At 43.0% G+C, this 22,771-nt stretch overlaps 2 protein-coding genes across 3 annotated transcripts in view; one reads left to right on the top strand and one right to left on the bottom strand.

Annotated features, from left to right (window-relative positions):
* The window catches only part of dnmt3bb.1 (DNA (cytosine-5-)-methyltransferase 3 beta, duplicate b.1), a 48,899-nt gene extending 39,282 nt beyond the window's left edge, over positions 1-9,617 (bottom strand). Inside the window, exons 1-2 of one of the 2 annotated variants that reach the window (XM_062540879.1) lie at positions 9,409-9,617; positions 5,912-6,016 (exon numbers count right to left, since the gene is read on the bottom strand). In XM_062540879.1, the coding sequence (XP_062396863.1) occupies positions 5,912-5,971 (60 nt within the window). In that variant the 5' untranslated portion in view covers positions 5,972-6,016; positions 9,409-9,617. The remainder of the gene's footprint in view (positions 1-5,911; positions 6,017-9,408) is intronic. The other variant, XM_062540880.1, reaches the window with a different exon arrangement.
* Positions 9,618-10,141: 524 nt separating this feature from the next.
* commd7 (COMM domain containing 7) lies at positions 10,142-18,319 on the top strand. Its single transcript, XM_062540878.1, has 9 exons — positions 10,142-10,280; positions 14,230-14,283; positions 15,465-15,567; positions 15,879-15,935; positions 16,030-16,067; positions 16,187-16,277; positions 16,736-16,785; positions 17,400-17,448; positions 17,649-18,319. Exons 1-9 carry the CDS (start codon positions 10,197-10,199, stop codon positions 17,723-17,725), a joined length of 603 nt encoding a protein of 200 aa, XP_062396862.1. The 5' UTR covers positions 10,142-10,196; the 3' UTR covers positions 17,726-18,319.
* Positions 18,320-22,771: the final 4,452 nt, after the last annotated feature.

The following is a 22,771-nucleotide window of genomic DNA, read 5'->3' as shown; positions in this document are numbered from 1 at the left end:
ATCTTTACTCGATCAAAACAAAACAACTGCATTTGTATTGATAGTAACTGAAATACACAATTAAATAACATGACTTATTAATGTTTTCCAAAATGGATTTATAGCGTTATGGATAAGAGCTTGTGGCATGCCTGAAGGGAAAACGAGCCACTGGTGCACTTTCTCCATATCCACACAAAGGGACAAACCAGAAAGACTGGCACACAGATATGCAATTTCCCTCCCACTCCAAATCTCAAGCTCCGAGGAGAGCGAATCCAGTTACAGGTAGGTGCTTGGAGATGGGAAGTGACAACTTTGTGATAATAATGAAGTGTTTAGGACCGAAAGTCAATGTCTTTGAAAAAGACTCTAACTCTAAACCACTTACAGATCAGAGAGCTTTTTGGCGAGAGCAGATATCATTTTATGATAGCACTCCTTCACTCTTCGTCTAAAACCTAAAACATTCTTTAGTACTCACTCCAGCTCTGCCCATCCCCCTCACACACATCTCTCCCTCACACACAAACGCACATACACACACACACAATCCCTCTGTGTCAAACAGGCACAGCAGCACACGTGCACCCCCTCTAGTTGGGGTGTATGTGTATGTGTGTGTGTGTGTATGTGTGTGTGTGTGTGTGTGTGTCAGAGAGTGGGCGAGGACGTGCTACTGATGTACAGAACAGGGGTGAACCAGTTTAGAGGGTCATTCAGTCCTGCTCCTCGCCTTTGTCCCCCCCCCCAACCCCCTCACCCCCCCTCGTCCTCTCCTCTCTCCTGCTCATGCAGCTCAGTGCGAGCAGGGCTGAGGGGCCCCATAAGATTCCTGCGAGGTGGCTTTTGTGAGAGTGAGGGACGGAAGAAAGGCAAGTCAGGAGAACACAGAGGCAAAGGCCCAGGTGGCTGCAAATCCCCTCTCCGCATCACCACTGTGTGCTACCGTTACGCAACATACACACACACACACACACACACACACTCGTATGGGTGATAAATGCAAGCCACAAATTGCCACGATGAATTAAGCTTTTTTAACACACACACACACACACACACACACACACACACACACATACACTCGTATGGGTGATAAATGCAAGCCACAAATTGCCACAATGAATTAAGCTTTTTTAAAGATAAAAGACACAAAATACATAGTGTACATAGCAAAAATACAAACAATACATACTTGCACAGCCACACACACTGTACAGATGTGAACAGAACTAAATGCTCTGAGAAATGTCTTCAGGACATAAATCAATGATGCCTAATTCTCTACAGACACCACTGCAACTGTGGGATTGGGAACTGTGCCCAAACATACTGTAGCCATGCTATATGTAAGGAAGGATACAACTGACACACTCTGCACATACACACATGACAGACACACACACACACACACACACACACTATTAACACCTGTAAGTGCACATCTGCAGTAAAGATTTCCACCTTCTGCCGCTACCATGTGACAGTTTCATGGCCTAGCAGACACGTCTGGTCCAGGCAGGCAGGCGAGAGGGAGTGGCCCTGGGCCAGAGGGGAAACCGACCTCGTCTGTACACATCCACACTTCCCAAAAGAGTCCTTCTGCCCTCTCTTACACACACACGCACACACACACACCTACACACACACCTACACACACACACACACACACACACCTATACACACACACATGGATGCATGCACGCACACACACACACACACACACACACACACATACACACACGCTCACACGCACGCACACACACACACACACACACACACGCACGCACACACCGCCTCTGGGCCTGCCGACTCCAACTCCATCTCCTGTCCCTAGGCACTCTGGGAATGCTGATCTGATAAGGGGCAGATTTTTCAAGCTGACATGTGGCGTGACAAGCGCCAACAGGAGTCGAAAGAGGAAGTGTGCATCCTTGCCCGCCTCCACCTCCCACCTCCGCCCCCCTCCACCCCCCACCTCCACCCCCCACCACCACCCTCCAGCGCTCCACACAGCTGCATAGGCTCCTACCACAGGCCAGCCTCCTGGAGGACCGAGATCGAGCCAGTGCTCTGCATTGGCCATCTATGCACTCCATTACAAACGTACACGCCACCACACATGCTGAAAATTGCAAAAAAGCAGACGAGCAGAAGACCACCCACAGCACATACCTAAACATGATGTCGAGACCCGCAAACATACACCTACACACGAAACAAAGCCTACTACGAACACACCGACTGCATCATGACTCAATTTTGGACAAACCCAAATATCTGCAACTGTGAGAGTGAAAGACAAAAAGCAAAAAGAGTGAGAGTGAGAATGAGACTGAGAGCAAGAGCGACAGAGATAGTGACAGCATGAGAGCGAGATAGGGAGAGCGTGAGAGAGACAGAGAGGGATAGAGAAAGAGGGATAGAGGGAGAGGGAGAGAGAGAGAGAGAGAGAGAGAGAGAGAGAGAGAGAGAGAGAGGGAGGAAACTCCCCTCTGCTCGGTCGTTCCCCTTCCAGTGCCTGAGCCCTCCTCCCCTCTGTTGAGTCATCCACAAACACAACCGCCGCAGAGCCGAGCACCTGGGCTGCGTGGTGTGAGTGACTCAGAACAGCCAGGCCGTGGTCTCCAGGTGAAGGAGCCTGAGCTCTGTTGTGCTGCTCAGGAAATGTGTTGTGCGGCGCAGATCAAAGCAAGGGGGAAAAGCTTAGCGTAACAAGGCTTTAACCTTTGCAGGAGAGTTCATTGTGTTTTGTGTCTAGTAGCCTCCTTACTTAATAACTGCTAAAGATACTTTCATGTTCTTTTGTGACATTCAGCCTTTTGACGAGTCAAGTGGCTTCAACAAAGTGGAGTAGTTATTAGATGAATGCTTGTTGGAGACCATTAAGAGTTATTATTACACCCTCCAACCATGTTAGATTTAAGTGGTGATAATTCCACACCCATTTCACCAGCCTTAAGCAGTTAACCGTCAAAAATATTACTTTTAAGAAGACATTCCTGCCTTATTCACAGTCATTTTTTGTGCTGGTGAAGTAACATACGTGCTGTTTAACAAGGTCCCCGTGCAATATAGTTTTTAATGCCACTGTGTAGCAGAGCTACTGTTGAAGCCTCTGATTGGGGATAGTCGGGATACAGTATCCTGAGTAATGATTAACCTGCTGCAAACTTCTAGGATGCTCCTCAGGCAAAGTTCAGTAGCACAGTCTAACTTACTAGCACTCATTTTAGCCTTGTGCACTGCCAGCATGTTAACCTGTAGAGCAGGCACTCTTGGTAAGGCTTGTGAAGTCACAGAGAATCACCACACATACAGTAGCTTGCCTAGTCTGTAGCCAAGAGCTAATTTCTTCCTCTTCTGGAAGGGAAGGGAAAACTTTATCCTAACTTAAATATGCTACAAAAGGATAAAACATGACATTGATTTATTTAAAAAAAATAATTATACTTGGTTTGAAACTAAAAGCATCCAGGAACTGCAGGACTGCTCAAATTTTGCATTTGTTAACAACAGAGACTTTTCATCTAACTTCAAAGGGAAATTCCAAAATAACAAGGAAGTAAAAAGGCAAACTACAGATAAAAAATTAACTGAACACACACACAGATTAATCCTTCATAGAAGATAGAAGATATATACCCTGCAGTACCATGAGAAAATAACAAATATAATGTGAGTTCAGAGTATGGAACAACTGTTAGGACATACAAAGAAAAAAGCTTTGACTTTTTTGTCATCCAAAAAAACACTGATACACTCAAACGCTTCCTATAAAGATCCCCTGAACTGATGGCAAAGACGTTGCAAATACTTTCTCCAAGGCTATATCATTGAAAAGGAAAACCCCACCATAACTTCAATGACAAGTTACGAAAAGCCAACCCAAATGTAACCACTACAGCTGGAGGCCATGTTTCCCTCCAAACAAACTGAACGTCACTCTGTGACTCTTCACATCCAAGAACTGCAACTAAACGGCTACTGCTAACAGAGTACAGAGACTCTCCTCCTTCCGAGCGGTCTTCCCCAGTCACATAATGAGGCCACTGTGGCATGGCTCATTTGCCCCCCCCCCCCCCCCTCTTTTCTTCCCTCTCGGCTGCAGCTGCCTGTGGTCTGCCAAGGGATGCCCTGGCCAGATGTCCGGCTCTAGTCCGGCGCCAGTTTACTCTGCGAGCCCAATGGATTGTGCACGTTGGTCGGGGGCTGGAGGCCCCAGTACGGAGAAGGGAAGGGAGGGAGGGATAGAGGGAGTGGAGTGGAGGGAGGGATAGAGGGAGTGGAGTGGACAAAAAAAGGGGACGGTGATGCAGAGTCAGGAGCCCACAAAGATACTCTATAAAGAGACAGCTGTAGGAGTGAGAGGGAACAACCACAGGAGTGGTGGGAAGTTAAGGACAACACATTTCACCAACATCTTCCAGAGACCCACACTGTATGTAAACAGAATGCCGGAAAGAGCCATGAGTCAGTGTACTGTATATGCACAGGGCTTCACTGGACATAACGCCATCGCGCCTGGAAGCACTGCACCCTCCACAACACCCACCAACGTTGACAACCTAAGAAATGACTCTGCGATTTACTGGAGAATGACGGAGCAACTCAAGAGGACGGGCTTCCAAGTGCGAATCAGAACCGTATCTGGAGTGCTGCTGATGCAACAGTTCTGTAACCCCACGCCAGGCCAAATGCAAGACATTCCCAGGATGACAGCATTATCGTCTCTCCCGGTAGCCCACTGTTGTAACATCATGTGCTAACAGGATGCGATGCAAACATTAGCGCTAAAATCCGTTTAATTACATAGTTTTCAACTGTGTCCTGACTGCATCAACGCGAGTGATGCAACGCAATATTTTGAGTGGCATATTTAATGGATTCAGTGTGGACAGACATACAAGACAGTCGCTCGTCTGGATCTTGTTAGGACATGCTGTAGCAGCAGCATAAGCGCCATGAATATAATCGTGCTAAAATCGTGATAGCCTTGTTGATAAAGTATTTATTCTTGCCTGAAGCATTTGGTCCAGTGATCTTTGAAGTTGCTGTGACTGTGTTGAGTTGGGTGTAATCACGGCACAAAATTCATAATCCATAACTCGCAATCATAAGTGTTTGTGTGTGTGTGTGTGTGTGTGTGTGTGTGTGTGTATACAGCGAAATCACAGTAATTTCTTGCTTTTCAACAGTGGTACAAAAAAATCCATACCATCCCATCCCTACTTCCTGATAATCTTCACTGTCCTCTATGAATAAAAGATAAAAGCCCCCCCCCCCCCCCCCCAGAAAAATTCTGTGTTCATCATTTCACCTTTGACCCGCACGTGAACCATTTACGTGAGGATGTGGGTAACAATGAGTAATCTGAATAAACACTCTGCATACTACCACGCAGATAAGTGTTCTCTGTACTAGTGTGGCTGTGACCGTTGGTGGGACGTGACTGGAACCATCCACATTCCTGCATTCATCTCTCTCTGCAGTAGCTACTGCTCTCAACTGTATACTTTTATACAGTGTGAAAAGCACAGAAAAGTACAGTGTGGGGGCGCTGTGGCACAGCTGGCTACAGCGCCCGTACCGTATATGGGTCCGAGTGCCCACGGGGACCCAGGTTCGAGTCCGGCCTGCGGTCATTTCCTGATCCCACCCCATCTCTCTCCCCCTTGTTTCCTGTCTACATCTTCACTATCCTATAATTCTATAAAGGCAAAAAGGCCAAAAAATATATACTTAAAGAAAAGTACAGTGTTTGACTAGTACTAATGTCAGCACTCTTATCCTCTAGTAATAGAGGAGTAGTAATTCCTAGCAAAGGTCTCCCCTGCACTGTAGTTAGAATGTTATTCTCGTATTGTAAGTTGCTTTCAATAAAATCACTTGCTAAATGAATACATGTAAAAAGCAAACGTCCTCTTACCGTGGCGGCCATCTTGCCACTTTCCGCCATGATGGCGGAGGAGTACTTGTTGGATGGCATTACTTTGGAGCTGTGCTTTCCTCGTTCCTTTGCTGGTTTGGCAATCTGTGTGGGCAATCAGACAATGATACACATTTAAAGTAAAAAAATACGTTCAAGTTTTAATACAACACTGACAGTACAATAAAAGGATAACAGGAAATTGTTGTTCAGCTTTCATTTAAAGTTCCAGACAGGTTATCTAAAATGATCTATACAGCCTATAAGGTGTAAGCCCCATAACACAGCTGTACTCTGTACTAACATTGAGGTCAAAGGTCAGGCCGTTGCCACTGCAGCTAGTTCTGCAGCATACAAGGAAACACACCTGACCAGACTTGTCAGCATGGCTCTGGGGCGAACACTCACTGGGCAAACCATGGAGCGATTCGAGGTCACGTCGTCATGCTCCCTCAGGAGACAAACTGATTTCATCTCAAACCTTTAGCTACCTTTCATTTCTGACCTTTGCCACACTCATTTAAGAGTGTGAAGAAAAGACAATAGCCAGGTGGGCATGGGGTCAGCCTTTCATCATGGCCTGCTGCAGTCACGATACCATCTCACTACTTACGGCTACAGAAAGTCAAATATAAAATGGTTTCAACATACTTGGTGATTACATCAAAATATGAATAGATAAGGTTGAAAAAGTTAACCAACACAAGACACAACACAACATAAAGAGATGGATGAGACACTGTTGCCGCAATTCATTAAGGCATATATACCTGGACAATAAACCAAATCAAGGTTGTCACTGATCAGGATCAATGCATGTGTTTTCAAATCTCAGATAATATGTAGTTGCAGGAGTACAGTGCTTTAAGTAGAGACACTCCAGACACACTCTGCTGCTCCCACAGTCACCAGAAACAATCTGAGTAATAAAGATTAAAATTCTATAGGAGCAAAGACACGACAGACAAAACACAGCAAAGCACAGCAGCGCTATAAGTCAACCCATCCCGCACTAATGGGCTCCATGGCCCGAGGGAGTTATGTTGACACGAGAAGTTATGGCCAATTGTGTGTGACTGAAAAGCCCCCCTCGTGTCTCTCCTGAGCCGCCGTCTCCATCTTAAGAGGCTGAACCCGGTGACCGCGGTGCACTCCAAACCCATTAACACCACTGCTGCTGCCGCAGGAGGCGAGCCAGCCAGATGCATCCTGACAATTACGCCAACCCTCACTGACGAAAAGATACAGTACTCACTCACACACTCATGCATGCATACAGTCCCATAACACACACACACACACACACACACACACACACACACACACACGCACACGCACACGCACACGCACACACACACACACACACACACACACACAAACATGTGCAGGTTTGGACACATAACTTACACAAAGACATACACACATACACACACACACACAGGCACACACACACACACAAATCCAACCACTGCATGTGGAGAAACCCATCGAGAGAACAAAGCGTGTAGTTTGCCTCTGACCTGATGAATGTGTGTGTGAGTATGAATGCACCTGCCTACTACACCCAAAGTGTGCTCCTATAGCCAAAGCTCTATGCCATTGTTAAGACAGGAGGGCTGCTGAAGCTGAGAAGGAAGAGCACAATAGGAGGCCACATCAAAGTTCCGCCTGAGTGTAGGGAAGGATAAAGCGGGGGCCAGGGAGTTTGCCCTGAAGGACATGTTCATAGGGAGGGGTCACCTGCCATTTTGCCACACTGGGGATCTCAAGGAGTTGAAAGAGTACCTGAACCTGATCAAACGCGTGCTACACTGCTGAAATTAAACACATGTATATTACAAAATAACACGTAGAATAATTGATTGTGTTGAATAATTTGAAAACTACGAATCAAAACCTCAAGGGATATTCCGCTCCCGTGGTTTCACGTATGGTCTATAGGACGATTCGGCACAGTGTCCACGTCATTACACAACTTTAGTTTCTACCCCTCATCTTGTAAAAAAAAGAGATCAAGGGCCTATAAATAACACACACACACACACACACACACACACACACACACACACACACACACACACACACACACACACACACACACACACACAGGCTGGCGATACAGAGCGCGCACTCACACGCGTTGAAGAGACATATCGAAAATGATATTGATGTCATTCAAAATAAAATCAAATCCAGCTAAAATCAACATATTACCCCAGGAGTAAACATGGGTTATCGTTTGACAAAGAGCCTTGGCTTTGTCAAACGCGACACATTCCTCCGAGAGGCCCAAGAGCAGAGCAGCACGCAAGGACGCAACGTCGACAGCTAATTGTCGCATTAATCATTGCAGTTCATCGATCCCCATAAATCCTGATTGCGTCCCATTCCCAGTAAAGGGAAAACTGTCACGAACTACACTTCACTATGGTATTCGCTGGTCTTGAACTGGCTATGCATCGCCAAAGACGAATGGCTTGTCAAAGTGTGGCTTAAGGTTTCATAGGGAAAAGAATAGATCTAGCTCCAGTAACGCCAGCCACCTTAATCAGTCGCGTGTTATTTCAAGATGAGACATGTTTCGAGACATTTCTGTGAGACATCAAATCAATCCTAATAAAACAATATATTCCAAAGCACTGTTTTAACTACACCAAATAGTCCAAACTGTACTTGAATAGCCTACTTTCAGTTAATTTTGATATAACTTTTTAATCTGGCGACTGCCAGGTGAATCGCAGACATCTCTGCACGATGTGCTCAGTAATGTCAAATGACGACCAGCAGCTTATAGAAAGTAGCAATTAAAACTCTTGCTTTTGGGCATGCGCTTGATTGCATGGAAAACTTGCACGCTATTTTGTAACCAAAGTTGTAGCGCACGCTTTGAGCACGCTTCCACGGTCTAGTTCAAGTTCGTGGACACGACCTTAAGTGAATTTGTAATTTCAAGTACAAATAAGTTCCATATATGCTTCATTATTGCAACCTTTCAGCAAAAATAAGTATCTTCGTGTCCAGACAAAATCACAAAAAGAACCTCTTGCAATTATACTACAGCCGAAACATCTGGATAACGCCTTCCACAGGCATGTCCAGACAGCGCGGATAGTTTAATTGTTTAACACTAAACTAATCCTTTGACGAAACAGACATTATCGATCTACATTCGCAAAGTGAACATGGTTTAAGTTAGAAGTTATAAAGTTTGATGGTTAATCTTTCCCATAGCGCATACCTTACATAATCTTCAGCGTCCACCTATGCATTATGCAGAATTAATTACGGGCTTCTTAAAATGTTCCAATTGTAAAAAGAGCAATACTTTGCCTTCATGCAACTAGGTTGCAATAGCGAAAGTGGTTTATTTGTAAAACCTTAACTCAGGTATACTCTTCCTTGGGTTGCCCGCAGCCATGCTGGTTCAAGTCTCAACGAATACGCACAGCGAGTACAGTAGCGAAGCTTGATCAAGGCACACTCGAAGAAGAATTTACCTGTTGCTGCAGTCGTCGTCTGATTTGCAAAAAAGTTTTAAGATTGATTGGTCCGTCCTGGTGTTGAGCAGTTGCCAAGATGTCACGGCTTGTCACTATCCACTTATCCTTTCTTCCGTGCGCTTTTTGTACCTCGAGGGTGAGGATGCTATGTAAATGGGTATCAAGATTCTTTACGAAGTCCGGTCTCTCCCTCACTTGTCAGGCGTGACTTTTCCCGGGTAATACTGCCTCGAATCGTACTTTCAGAATGAAAACTGAATTTACCTTGAAAGAAAATAAGAATTTGGGAATAATCATGTTCCCTCGATTTCTGCATGAATAGGCTACGAAACGGACTATTATTATATTGCTATTCTAATATTATTATTCGAGACACATCTTCATTTTATCAAAATTTTGCACAATAATCATGTTCCCTAGACCAAAGAAGTCCACCTGTTTATATATACACCACATTATTTCAGAATAGGAATAGTGTGTGAGATCAAAATGCACATAATCCTGTGGAAAGGAACACAGTGTACAGTAGATACATTAGTGATTTAAAAAAAAATATGCAAATAGGCTTATACCTTATCAGAACTGCTTGTCTAACATGTTAAGTAGGCTATTTATTCCCTCTTAAACGTATTTAAACTTATTATTGATGATGGGGCGAAAGAAACATAGAAGAATAGCTGCAGTCTGTGGTGAAAGTGCAAAAGCGAAACTAGAGGATACATTTGTTACTGCCGGAAATCAGCAGTCAGATGTTGAATGATACTGTGTAGGCAAGTTTTGAAACAATGTTGCCGTTACAGTTTACTAAAGATCCTTTGCCAGAAGCGGTGACTACTGACTTTCAGAATTTGAACAAATTTAGTGAGCAGGTAAATTCATATCATTTCTCTAAGAGCTTTACTGAGATGTGCACGGGTTGTCTGAAGCAGAGTAGTAGCCTAGCTGATGTAAGTGATATCGGTAGCCGACGTTGTTTGCTAGCGATTTTGGAACATAAAATGACTTATCATGATAGACCCTGGAGGTTATTAAGTACATATTAACAGTCCACCCTGTTGTATTACTTGTTAGGCGGACCTACTTCCTTTAGTTCACACAGACACATCACAAGCTTAATATGCGGCACTGCACTGCACCACTTCACTTGTCATTTCAATAGCATGGATGAATGCAGTGGTTGTTAAAGTCCTTTGCATTAGAGGGGTAACTCATCCATTCGTTTTAAATGCAGAACCTTGATTAGGCCATGTCACGTGTCTGTGTCACAAGATGCATCTCGTTAAAGCAGTTGCATACTATATTGACAGACGTCTCCGTAAAGACATGGTTTGGTTTGCAAATTGAAGTTCACCCAAATAGCAGTTGTTAAGATCTCTTGGCCTAATGCTATCATCACAAGGGCTAAAAGTCATGCTGATTTTTGGCGAGTTGCCTATGTAAACGTATTTTTAAATGACGTGTGAGCAAAACAAACGCCTGCATATTGTAGTCAGGGAGCCATGGGGTCAGACCTGGCTTTGTCGGTTAAAGTTTTTTTTTTTGCAGAATCTAGTAGACTAGGGGTACCTCTTTAAGATTTAAGAGGGTGCCCGGTGATATCCCTTGGGCAATTTCGTATATTAAGCCTTTCTTGTCCAATGTGTTGACTATAAGGCGGATATACTACAGGTGAATAGGGTAAAAAAATTAACAAGCAGATATCACTATGAAACTTCACCAGTTGATTACTTAGATCAATATGGAAAATAAATGTATTACAAGTTTTCTGAAATTTAATGTTTGAATATGCAAATTAGGTATGATGTAATTAAATATGCGCTGATTTGCATAAACGTAAAAAGATCAAATCTGAACATTGGGTAAAGCCAGTTTCAATTTTTTTCTTTTCATTTTGTTGACATAAGAGATGAAAAGTATTTTAGAGAGGGAATTATGGATATCTCATTTAGTTATTCAGTAAATCAGAAAATACTATACCAGCCTTTAAAAAATCAATTTTCGCCATGTTTTTTGGAATAAAATGTCATGTAAATCAGGCTAAGAATAATATATCAACAAACCCCTCTGCAAAATCCCTCTAAACATGGTTAGGTACAAGACTGAAAAGTTTGGTGTATGTAGATGCTTGTGAAGTGGAGATTTTGTTCTCCGAGTGAGAGAGGAAACTCATCCATCCGCCTTATATTCAACACATTGGACAAGAAAGGCTTCATATACGAAATTGCCCAAGGGATATCACCGGGCACCCTCTTAAATCTTAAAGAGGTACACCTACTCTACTAGATTCAGCAAAAAAAAAAAACTTTAACCGACAAAAGTGAAGTGTTCCTTTAAGGTTCTCGTGTGCTTTTGGCAGACCAGACCAGTCACTAAGCCATGGGGTCAGGTTGCAACCAACCCAGGTCCGACCTGGTTTTGTTGGTTAAAGTTTTTTTTTTTGCTGAATCTAGTAGAGTAGGTATACCTCTTTAAGATTTAAGAGGGTGCCCGGTGATATCCCTTGGGCAATTTTGTATATTAAGCCTTTCTTGTCCAATGTGTTGAATATAAGGCGGATATGGATGAGTTTCTTCTCTCACTCGAAGAACAAAATCTCCACTTCACAAGCATCTACATACACCAAACTTTTCAGTCTTATACCTAACCATGTTTAGAAGGATTTTGCAGAGGGGTTTGTTGATACATGATTCTTAGCCTGATTTACATGACATTTTATTCCAAAAAACATGGCGAAAATGGATTTTTTAAAGGCTGGTATAGTATTTTCTGATTTACTGAATAACTAAATGAGATATCTATAATTCCCTCTCTAAAATACTTTTCATCTCTTATGTCAACAAAATGAAAAGAAAAAAATTTAAGCTGGCTTTGTCCAATGTTCAGATTTGATCTTTTTACGTTTATGCAAATCAGCGCATATTTAATTACATCATACCTAATTTGCATATTCAAACATTACATTTCAGAAAACTTGTAATACATTTATTTTTCATATTGATCTAAGTAATCAACTGGTGAAGTTTCATAGTGATATCTGCTTGTTAATTCTTTTACCCTATTCACCTGCAGTATATCCGCCTTATAGTCAACACATTGGACAAGAAAGGCTTAATATATGAAATTGCCCAAGGGATATCACCGGGCACCCTCTTAAATCTTAAAGAGGTACCCCTAGTCTACTAGATTCTGCAAAAAAAAAAACTTTAACCGACAAAGCCAGGTTCACCTAAATTATGGCATTTGGCTCCCGGACTATTGTAACAATACTGATGTCTGATAACATGAAGTAGGCTAGGGCCTACTGTAGGTCTATTTGACGCCATAGAAATTCCCACTCAGCATGAGGCGAAATGCTTGTCAAAGACTGTTAAATGTGGCGTCGCCCATCTCATTAACATATACAATGGATGTTAACATTTGAGTTGACGCAGACTTAATTGTAATATAGCTGTGTATGGCGCTTAAGTGGACCTTGAAACACAGGCTGGTCACGTAGCTTACATTAAGTGAGCAGGTAAAGTGAGTAGGCTACACCCCTCAAATTTCTGCAAATATTTTATTATATCTTTTCATGGGACAACACTGAAGAAATGATCTTGATTCAATGTAGTGAGTGTACAGCGTGTAACATTGTAAATATGCGGTCCCTTCAAAATAACTCACACAGCCATTAAGCCATTATGTGTAAACCAGTGTCAAGACAAGGGAGTACACCCAAGTGAGAATGTCTAATTTGTGCCCAAAGTGTAATTGTGTGGCTACCATTATTTTGGGCATGGAGTTCACCACAGCTTCACAGGTTGCTATTGAAATTAAATCTTCCACTCCTCTATGACGACATCACAGAGCTGGTTAATGTTAGAGACATTGCCCCACAGATGCCCAATAGGGTTTAGATCAGGAGACACTTGGCCAGATCACCTTTACCTTCAGCTTCTTTAGTAAGGCAGTGGTCGTCTTGGAGGTGTGTTTGGGGGTCGTTATCATGTTGGAATACCGTCCCGTGGTCCAGATTGTTTCATTCCGAAGGGGGAGGGTGGGGGGTGCTCTACTTCAGTATGTCAGTACATGTTGACTTTCATGGTTCCCTCAATGAAGTATAATAAGTAAGTATATACTTTTTTGATCCCGTGAGGGAAATTTGGTCAATTCATGAATTAGTGAACACACACAGCACACAGTGAATACAGTGAGGTGAAGCACACACTAACCCAGAGCAGTGAGCTGCCTGCCCAACAGTGGTGCTCGGGGAGCAGTGAGGGGTTAGGTGCCTTGCTCAAGGGCGCTTCAGCTGTGGACTTGTCGGGGATCGAACCGGCAGCCCCCCGGTTACAAGCTCAAAGCCCTAACCAGTAGGCCATGGCCTTTAGAAGAGGCTTTCTTCTGGGACGACAGCCATCCAGTCCAATTTGATGCAGTGTGCAGTGTATAGTCTATGCAATGACAAGCGAAACCCCTAACCCTAATCCATATTAATATCCAAATCAAAATTTAAATTGTTTTTTTCAGCTCCTCAAAGAGTTCTTTGCCATGTTGAACTCTGTGACCAGTATGAGTGTGTGAGCGCGATAAAGCCAAATTTAAAACACTTGCGGAGGAGTGAGGAACCGGTGATGCGCTGGGCAGTGTTCACCACCCTCTGGCCATCAGATTAGACAGGTTTTTGATGAGGAGCAGTTGGATAAGAATGAAGAGTTTTGGTTTTGTCTTTGCATTTAAGGCCACAGAGGTGTTAGTTGCAGGCAAAGAAATGCCAAAAACATTCCAAGGATTGGACTGTTGTCACTGAAGTTACATTTTTCCCTTTTCTCTCTACAGCAATTTGCCAGCCTGACAGAAATCCTATACCAGTTTCTGCTGGAGCCAAAGGAGGTAAACCTCAGACTAAGATATGCATGCATGAATGTATAAGTTGTTGCTGATAAGATGTAGCCTGAAAAGACTTGTTTGTTTGTAGGAATGCAACAGTTGTGAAATTTTGGGCTGATGTTGATACTGATGTATGAAATAACGTTGTGTCCGATAACTAAAAGCTTTTTTTTTTTGCTTGCGCAGCTTATGTTGTTAAATATATCATAAGTAGATTTAAAAATATTCATAAAAAATATAACCATTTTCAAGTCTATCAGGCCTTCATAATATAATTTCAATGTCCTGGTCTGCACATAGCACATCATTGCACCTAGTGCAGATGCAGAATTGATACCACATAACAGATAAACACCAGCCACTGCAATCAGTAAACATTTGACTGCTGAGAGTCTGTCAACAAGACCGACATGTCGGTGCATCCTTAGTATTCTACTACTTGAGTGCTGTGAACGTTTGGGGGGGGGGGGGGGGGTGGCAGAACCGAGGTTTAACCATTTAATTGTTTAAACTAGTTGTTTCAATGTGATGGGACTTTCCCTCTAAAGAACACTCCAACATTTTAGGAAATCATCCTATTTGCCATCACCCTCAGACTTATACAGACAGATAAGATCATACTGTACTGTTCACGTCTCGTGCATGCAGTTATTCAGTCTGACTTGCCCATTGTTAGTTCCAAGTTCCAAGTTCCGAGTCTATGCTTAGAAGATGTCTGAGTCTCATTTTACATTGGTGTTTGTACATGCTGTCCCTGTACAAGTCACAACATGTAAATAGGAAAATGGAGTTCTTTTGTCACTTTTAGAAGTTATAGGCTAGTTGGTTCTTCTAACCACCTCAATGAGCTACTGCATGCTAACTTAAGCATGGTGAGCAACTGTGGGTGTGTTAGACCGAGTTACTGCACAATGTTATCATCTTAGCAACACCACAGCAAAAAAAGCAGTTAATGCAATTAAATGGTATTAACACCTGTTTAGCCATCTCACAAAAATGTTGGTGTGTTCCTTCAAGTGTCTCAGTGATTTATGGCTTATCTGCTAATCATGGCAACATCTTCTCACAGAGGATTCAGGCCAAGTTTTAACATGCACACACACACACACACACACACACACACACCATACACACCACATGCACACTGTTCTGACCATGTTTCTCTTTTTGTTAATGGGAAACAGACAGACAAGTTTCTGGCGCAGCTGAATGAGTTTGCTGGGGAGAATGGCATGAGTGCCGGTCCTCTGAGGAGCTTGATCAAGAGTGTGCTCCTCCTTCCTCACGGTAAGGACAAGAGCCGTTCTCTCCTGAGACGGCAGACTCAAGGCCAGCGCCCACCAGACACGGCGTTCAGCGGTGTGGGCTTGACGCACAGGATTTTAGAGCCGTTTTCTATTCCTGTGGGCCTTGCTCCGTTAAAAATAACGGAGTTTGATTTTTTATTCTTGTCGTGTCGCGTACGTGTCCGATGGGCACCGGCCTTCAATGATGCCGTCTCTCAAATAGTCGGACAGTATGTCTGTCCAGAGGAGTGGTCAGAATACCCCCCAGTGGGAGAGGCCTGTTGTTTTATTTACTTTTTGTTTTGTAACTAGGTGCTCTGAAGAAAAATCTTACCGCTGAACAAGTTAAAGAAGACCTCCTTAATCTTGGTATGGGATACATATAGTCATTGTTTTGATATTTCTGTTGGTTTGTGTCATTCAGTCTAATGTATGCCTTGTGTTTTGTTTTCAATGGTTGTAGGAGTCAATGAAGATAAGGCTGTGCATTTCTCAAATCAGGTACATCACAAGAATCTTTCACATTTGGTTATGAAAGTAGGTAGTGTTGCTTTGGTGGCTGACTTCACAAATTTAGAAAACACATTGAAACATTTGACATTTTTTGTCACCTTTTGCAGTGGAAAGTCCACTCTGCTGTGCTCTCCCGAGTGGCTGTCGGACAGACTTTGATGGTCAACCAGCTGGTGGACATGGAGTGGAAATTTGGTGGTAAATATAAAAGCCTCTGCACATAGACGCCGACATGATGCCGCACACACTCAGCTTTCTTTTGCTTTTTTAAATTCTTTATTTATTGGACAGTGACAATGTCAAAATTCAGGAAGGGTACATAGATAACTCATAACTTCAAGGTGTCTCCGCTCATTAACCCTCACAATGTTTGATTGGATTCCATTCCATTGTTTGCAATGCAACCCCACACACCACCGCCAAGCCCTTTCGCCTCCTAGATTACAATGCAGTCACATATTTTGTCAGCGTCACTCAATAAAGTCCATTGCGTATCGAATGCGTCTGCACGCTTATGTTGTTTGGTTCTGTGTGGGGGCCTTAAATCAACATCGCATTTGCTTGACATATAAAAACCAATCACTTGGACATTCTAGCTGTGAGCACTGACTGGTACACTGTGAGTGTGGTGACTGATGCCTGAATTTCATCTGCAGTGACTGTAGGGACCAGTGAGATTCAGAAGACTGGGAACATCTTTCTACAGGTAAGGACATGAAATTGGAGTGATGTTCTGATTCTATCCATGGGCTTTTACACAGTATTCATAAATTAAATGGAGGTTTCAGATGTGGGGGGGAGGTACCAGGAGCTTGCTAAGAGTCTGAGTCTATACATGTCCATTCATGTGCAATTAACCGGCTTTGTTTTAATGTAAAGAAAGTATGAATGCCAAGACATAGTGGTTGATTTTTTTTTCTTCAGGTATAAAGATGAAAGGCACCAAAAAGCCAAAGACACAGTCGACCGGCTGTTAGACTTAGATTAGCAGTGTTATGCTACTGAAGTTGTCTCTTCAGCTGTTTGATTTATCGGCACGATAACATACAAGTCATCCATCCGTTTGCCTTTTGGTGTTCTTTTGAAGCGCAGAGATTCTGTTTGTGTGACTCAGTCTGAATTGCTTCCCCTCCACACACTGATTTGTTTTCTTTTCTCGTTCCATCATCGTCCTCTTTTAACAGTCTGTCTCGTAACAGACGTGGAAAATCCCCCAAGGCATTTTACTTAAAAATATTTGTCTGGCAATTGATTCTTACACCAGCGCTCTCTGACTTAAAAAACGACCATGTTCTCTATGACATCTTTCTCCACACTCAGCTCAAGCTTATCATCCGAAAAGGAAACTCCACAGAAAACGTCTATATGGGTGTGTCCTCTTTTTATTCACTTTTGATACATATATTTCAAAATAATATATAATAATAATGAATATTTAGACTTTTTTTTAATACACTTTAATTGTATATTTGTCATTGCTGACCAATTTATGGTCAGTGTATTCTTCATGTTGCTTCATCCTTTTTGGTCATTGTATTCATGTCGCATCATCCTTTTTGTGTTTATCAGAGCTGACTCTACCGCAGTTCTATAACTTTCTGCATGAAATGGAGCGAGCTAAGGCTGCTCTGGACTGCTTCAGCTGAGCGGCAGCGTGGGCCAGGGGCTCGGCGTGCCTCTGGGAGGGCGCAGTGGGAACGCATGTGAAGGCGCGACGCCTCAATGCAGTCACAAGGACCAAGGACCACTCTGGAATGTTGTGCCAGTGTCAGGCATTCTTATTTTGTGAGATCACGTCTGTTTCTGCATCTTGCTCTCGTGTGTGTGTGTGTGTGTGTGTGTGTGTGTGTGTGTGTGTGTGTGTGTGTGTGTGTGTGTGTGTGTGTGTGTGTGTGTGTGTGTGTGTGTGTGTGTGTGTGTGTGTGTGTGTGTGTGTGTGTGTGTGTGTGTGTGTGTGTGTGTGTGTGTGTGTGTGTGTGTGTGTGTGTGTATGTATGTATATGGGTGTGTGTGTTTTTGTTTTGCAAGTACTGTATGTGCATGTGCGCATATGCTGAGAAAGTGACTGGATGCCTCATTGCACTGTATGCTTTCGTTACCCAGCCTTCACCACATATTCACTTCTGATTCTTTATTCATGTTTGCAACGCAAATGGTCCACATGTAAATAATGATTTGATATATGAGAAACATTCTCTGATTGCACATTAACTTTCAATAAATAAATATTTCCAATGAAATCAACATTTCTTTAACAAGGAATAATTCTCCTCGTGTTTTAGCCACTTTTTTCACATTGTGGAAATTATTTTCACATTTTTCTCTGCACTGCCTTGTAAAGTTTAGTTCAGTAAATGGCAGGAATGAAATGGCACCTGCTTAGCACTTTAGGCCTAGACGGACCTTAGAGCTCAGTGTTTCTACCCAGGCAGATCCATCTGGACACAATTGCATTTAGAAAAGTTGTTTACAAAAAAGCTGTACAGTGGGGAGAACATGTATTTGATACCATGCTAAAGTTGCCTAAAAAGTCCAGGCCACAGACCTATTGAACAGATGGACTTGTATCTGTGTTTCTGTATATTCACACACACACACACACACACACACACACACTCCTTTGTAGTTCAATGGCAGTCCACACTGGAACCTTTCCCCAATAGTTTTTCCCCCTTTCTAACTTCCATGAGCTCAAGTCAATGAGGTGTGCAGGCCATAAATAGAAAATGGCGGTTCAAAACTGGTAATATCCAATAGAACTCAAGTTGATACAAGTTGATACATTAGAGGATAATGTATGTGTTGCTATGGATTCATAACAAGTTATAATGCAACGGTCATTTGTGACTGACAACACAAAGCTAGTAAACATGAAACGAACACAATAGGAGGGATACCATGACTGCTTCAAAAACCATTTTGTTGGCACATTAACTGGTCATTGGTGTCTTTGCCAGTGCTTGCCTGGAGTGCCTGGTATCGCTCTACGCCACTTTGGTGTACCAGGCTGGAGAAGTGACTCCTTTCATCACTTTTGCGCATTGGTGAAACCCCTTCAGTGTGACTTAGGGATGCGATGGTACACAAAAATCATGTTTCAGTACGTTCTGTACCTCAGTGCTAAAGTCATAGTTAGTTTGGTTAATTTTTGGCATAGTGAGCCTGTAAGTGTTACTACATTCAGTGAAAATATTCCTGTACCGTCCTGCAAATGTCCTGTGCCTAAATTATTCGGTATGAATACATGTACCTTTACACCCCTAGTGTAATTCTGAAAAGAGAAAAAAACCAAATCTATAGGATTTCCTGCACATTGAAAGCAAGATGCGAATGGACTACCAGTGCAAAAGTTGTAGAATGACGATAGTGGTTACTTCTCTTATCCTATCCACCAAAATTCCACAGTGTGATACCTGGCATTCTGGGCATGCATGATTCTGATAATGAAAAATAAAACAAACATTTTGTTTTTTCTTTGCAACCGTAGTTAAGCTTCCATGGACAATAGTGTAGAAGAGGGTGCGCACATCTGAATTTTAAAAAAAGTAGGTGCTGGACTCAAAAAGCAAACGTAAAAATGACAAAAAAGTCCGCACTCTAGAGCTCCAATAAACTTTTCTTTTTATTCACCACACGTGACGTTTCTGGACAAACTGCCCTTCCTCACAAGGGCATTCAGATGTGGTGAATAAAAATAAAAAGTTTCAAGGAGCTCTAGTGTGCAAGCTTCCATGGACAACCTGTAATGTGCAAACCCTTGGAGGGAGGACGGCTTCAGGCTCCCAGGTGCTGGTTCTCACTGAATGCAGCAGGAGATACACTGCAAAAAATGAAATCTAACCAAGTGTAATTTAACTTATATTATGGTCAAAAATCTATTTGGTATTGTTTTAAGTATGAAAATACTTACCTAGCGCTCTCTCAAAAGATAATTTCACTTAATTTAAGAAGACTTTGACTTATTTTAAGGAGTCTTATCAAGATAAATTCACTTACTGCATGGACAGGTCATTTTGCTTGTTTTCAGGAAGAATTGACTGAAAATAAGTCAATTAAGTCTTAAATTAAGTCAAATGATTTCAAAAGAAAGCACTAGGTAAGTGTCTTTGTACTGAAAACAATACCAACTAGTTTATTTACCTTGATATAAGATTAAAACACTTGGTTAGATTTAATTAGACAAGCAGTTTTTTGCAGTGTAGGGATTTGATGAGAAGGTGGCTGATTGATTGTGGACCACCTGCGGATGAATGATTTCCAGCGCACTGTAGTTCAGCCAGCATTATTACAGGTATTTAGATGAGACAGATCGGGAGATGAGTCGTGCGCGGGGATGACTAAAACAAAAGAATGGAGAACCCCTCCTCATTACGTGCAGCTCTGTGATCCAGTGTGAGTTCTACAACACTGCTACATGAAGATAGCATTGCAATTTGCTACAGTATGTAGATAAAAATGTAATTATGTAGAATGAATTACTGGAAAAATGGACATGAATCATCGGACGATAATATGACAAATACAATAATCCACTCCTCTAAGCTAGTCAGCCAACTTTTCCCCATTTGTGTGGGCTGTGGAGGGTAATTATGTGGATCAGTTTGCACACAGAGTTTGTAATCATGTTCCATAGAACTGAGGGCTCGAGACTAGGAAGTCATATATAATGAAGATAACAGTAGGCTACCTATGGCTTTCCCCTGTCAACTACTAGATCAGCCAACTTTTATGCTCATACATCATCAGAAAAAAAAGTCCCTACCAGAACCCACTGACCACCTGGTGTGTGTGTGTGTGTGTGTGTGTGTGTGTGTGTGTGTGTGTGTGTGTGTGTGTGTGTGTGTGTGTGTGTGTGTGTGTGTGTGTGTGTGTGTGTGTGTGTGTGTGTGTGTGTGTGTGTGTGTGTGTGTGTGTGTGTGTGTGTGTGTGTGTGTGTGTGTCCATGTGTGTGTGTGTGTGTGTGTGTGTGTGTGTGTGTGTGTGTGTCCATGTGTGTGTGTGTCCGTGTGTGTGTGTCTGCATGCCTGTGTGTTTAAAAGAAAAAGGAATGAATCCACAAGAGACTAAATTATTGCTCACAGAGGTTATTCAAGTAGAACAAAGCAACTGTTTCAACAGAGGCTGAAAGTAAGTTGTATTTCTGATTCTGACGTGCAGCGTGCGTGCGTGCGTGCGTGCGTGCGTGCGTAAAGCTGAAAGTAAATGAATATAGTTATATTCCTGATCATGCAGAGGATATGGCAGGTGAAAATCTTCACGTGTGTTCTCCAGCTTCACGTGTGGCAGATTCTTGTCCCCAGTCCTCTATCTACTATATTGATGGTATCTGTGCAACCTGTCCCCCAGCTAAATTTATGAATATCTCAGAAACCGCCATCATTTCCATGTTTGTTTCCCTTTTTCTTGAGGACATGCATTTTCGTGTGTGTGTGTGTGTGTGTGTGTGCGTGCGTGCGTGCGTGCGTGCGTGCGTGCGTGCGCTAGTCTCCCTTCAAAGCCTGCCATGAATCAAATCAGACTTCAGTAGTGAGCGAGCAAATATTTATCCCAGCCAGGTGCTGCACTCCTACCCCAGCGCCTTCTTGTTTTCTCCCCCTCGTCCAAGAACACACAGCACAAAAGAAGACAGGCAGAGACGGAGGACGGCCAGAGAAATGGACAGACGCAGACAGACAGACAACAGACAGATCACATAGACAATACAGTCCTTTTGTGAGGCCTGAATGAGACAACGACGGCCAGGGAGGGGACTCATCAAGAAGGCAACAAAAGAGATGGGAGCACCAAAAACAAACATCCCATCATGCTGTTAAAGCCCCCCCTGACTCCACACACACACACACACACACACACACACACACACACACACACACACACACACACACACAACACCAACCACACCTCCTTTAGCGAGAATCTGAGTAATGATGCGTTGAAGAAAGGAGTAGATCCTATGCGCTTCTGCAAACAACTGGCACATCCACGGCAGGGAACTGAGGGAAAATCAACTGAGGGAAAATACCGGAGTAGTAGACGTTTTTGAGACTTCATTTTTTGAATGCAACGGTGCACAATAAAAAAAGACTAACGTTTCGATGTCGATTACCGTACATATTCGTCAGAGTCTGTTGTAACGATGCGTTGAATTGGGCGGGGTGGGACCGGACAACTCACTTCTCTACCTCTGGCATGCCTGTGCTCGCCCCCCCTCTGTAAAAGTTAACAGTGGCAGCTCCGGGACCCCCCAGCCCCGGGGCAGAGAGTGTGTGTGTGTGTGTGTGTGTGTGTGTGTGTGTGCCTCTCCCAGAGGCTGACAAGATTAGGGCTGACAGAGCGACGGGTCTGCCTCCTGCCGAGCCTCTCATCTCTGGGTGCTCGCATGACCTATGTTAAGGTTGTTTTCTTTTTTACTACGAAGCACAAATCCTAACAGAACATGACAGTTATAGAGCCATGTGTTACAGCTACCTTATGATTCACAGCCCGACTGATTTATCTAATAGTACATCCACTCCTGTGAGCTATGGCTGTGTACTGTAGATATATGTGAATTGCCTAAGCATTTATCCAACATTTATAAATGTTGTTCTCAAAACTGGACGCCAGTCAAGCATAGCCACCCTCAACCAAGACAGTCAAACTATTACACATGCTATCAGTGTGACTGTGCTCCCACAAAAACTGATGACTGA

This window comes from Sardina pilchardus, chromosome 7 (genome assembly GCF_963854185.1).
Source record: "Sardina pilchardus chromosome 7, fSarPil1.1, whole genome shotgun sequence".
NCBI classification, from domain to species: domain Eukaryota; kingdom Metazoa; phylum Chordata; class Actinopteri; order Clupeiformes; family Clupeidae; genus Sardina; species Sardina pilchardus.
The sequence above is the reverse complement of the archived record's forward strand: the minus strand, read 5'-3'. Positions and strand labels throughout refer to the sequence as shown.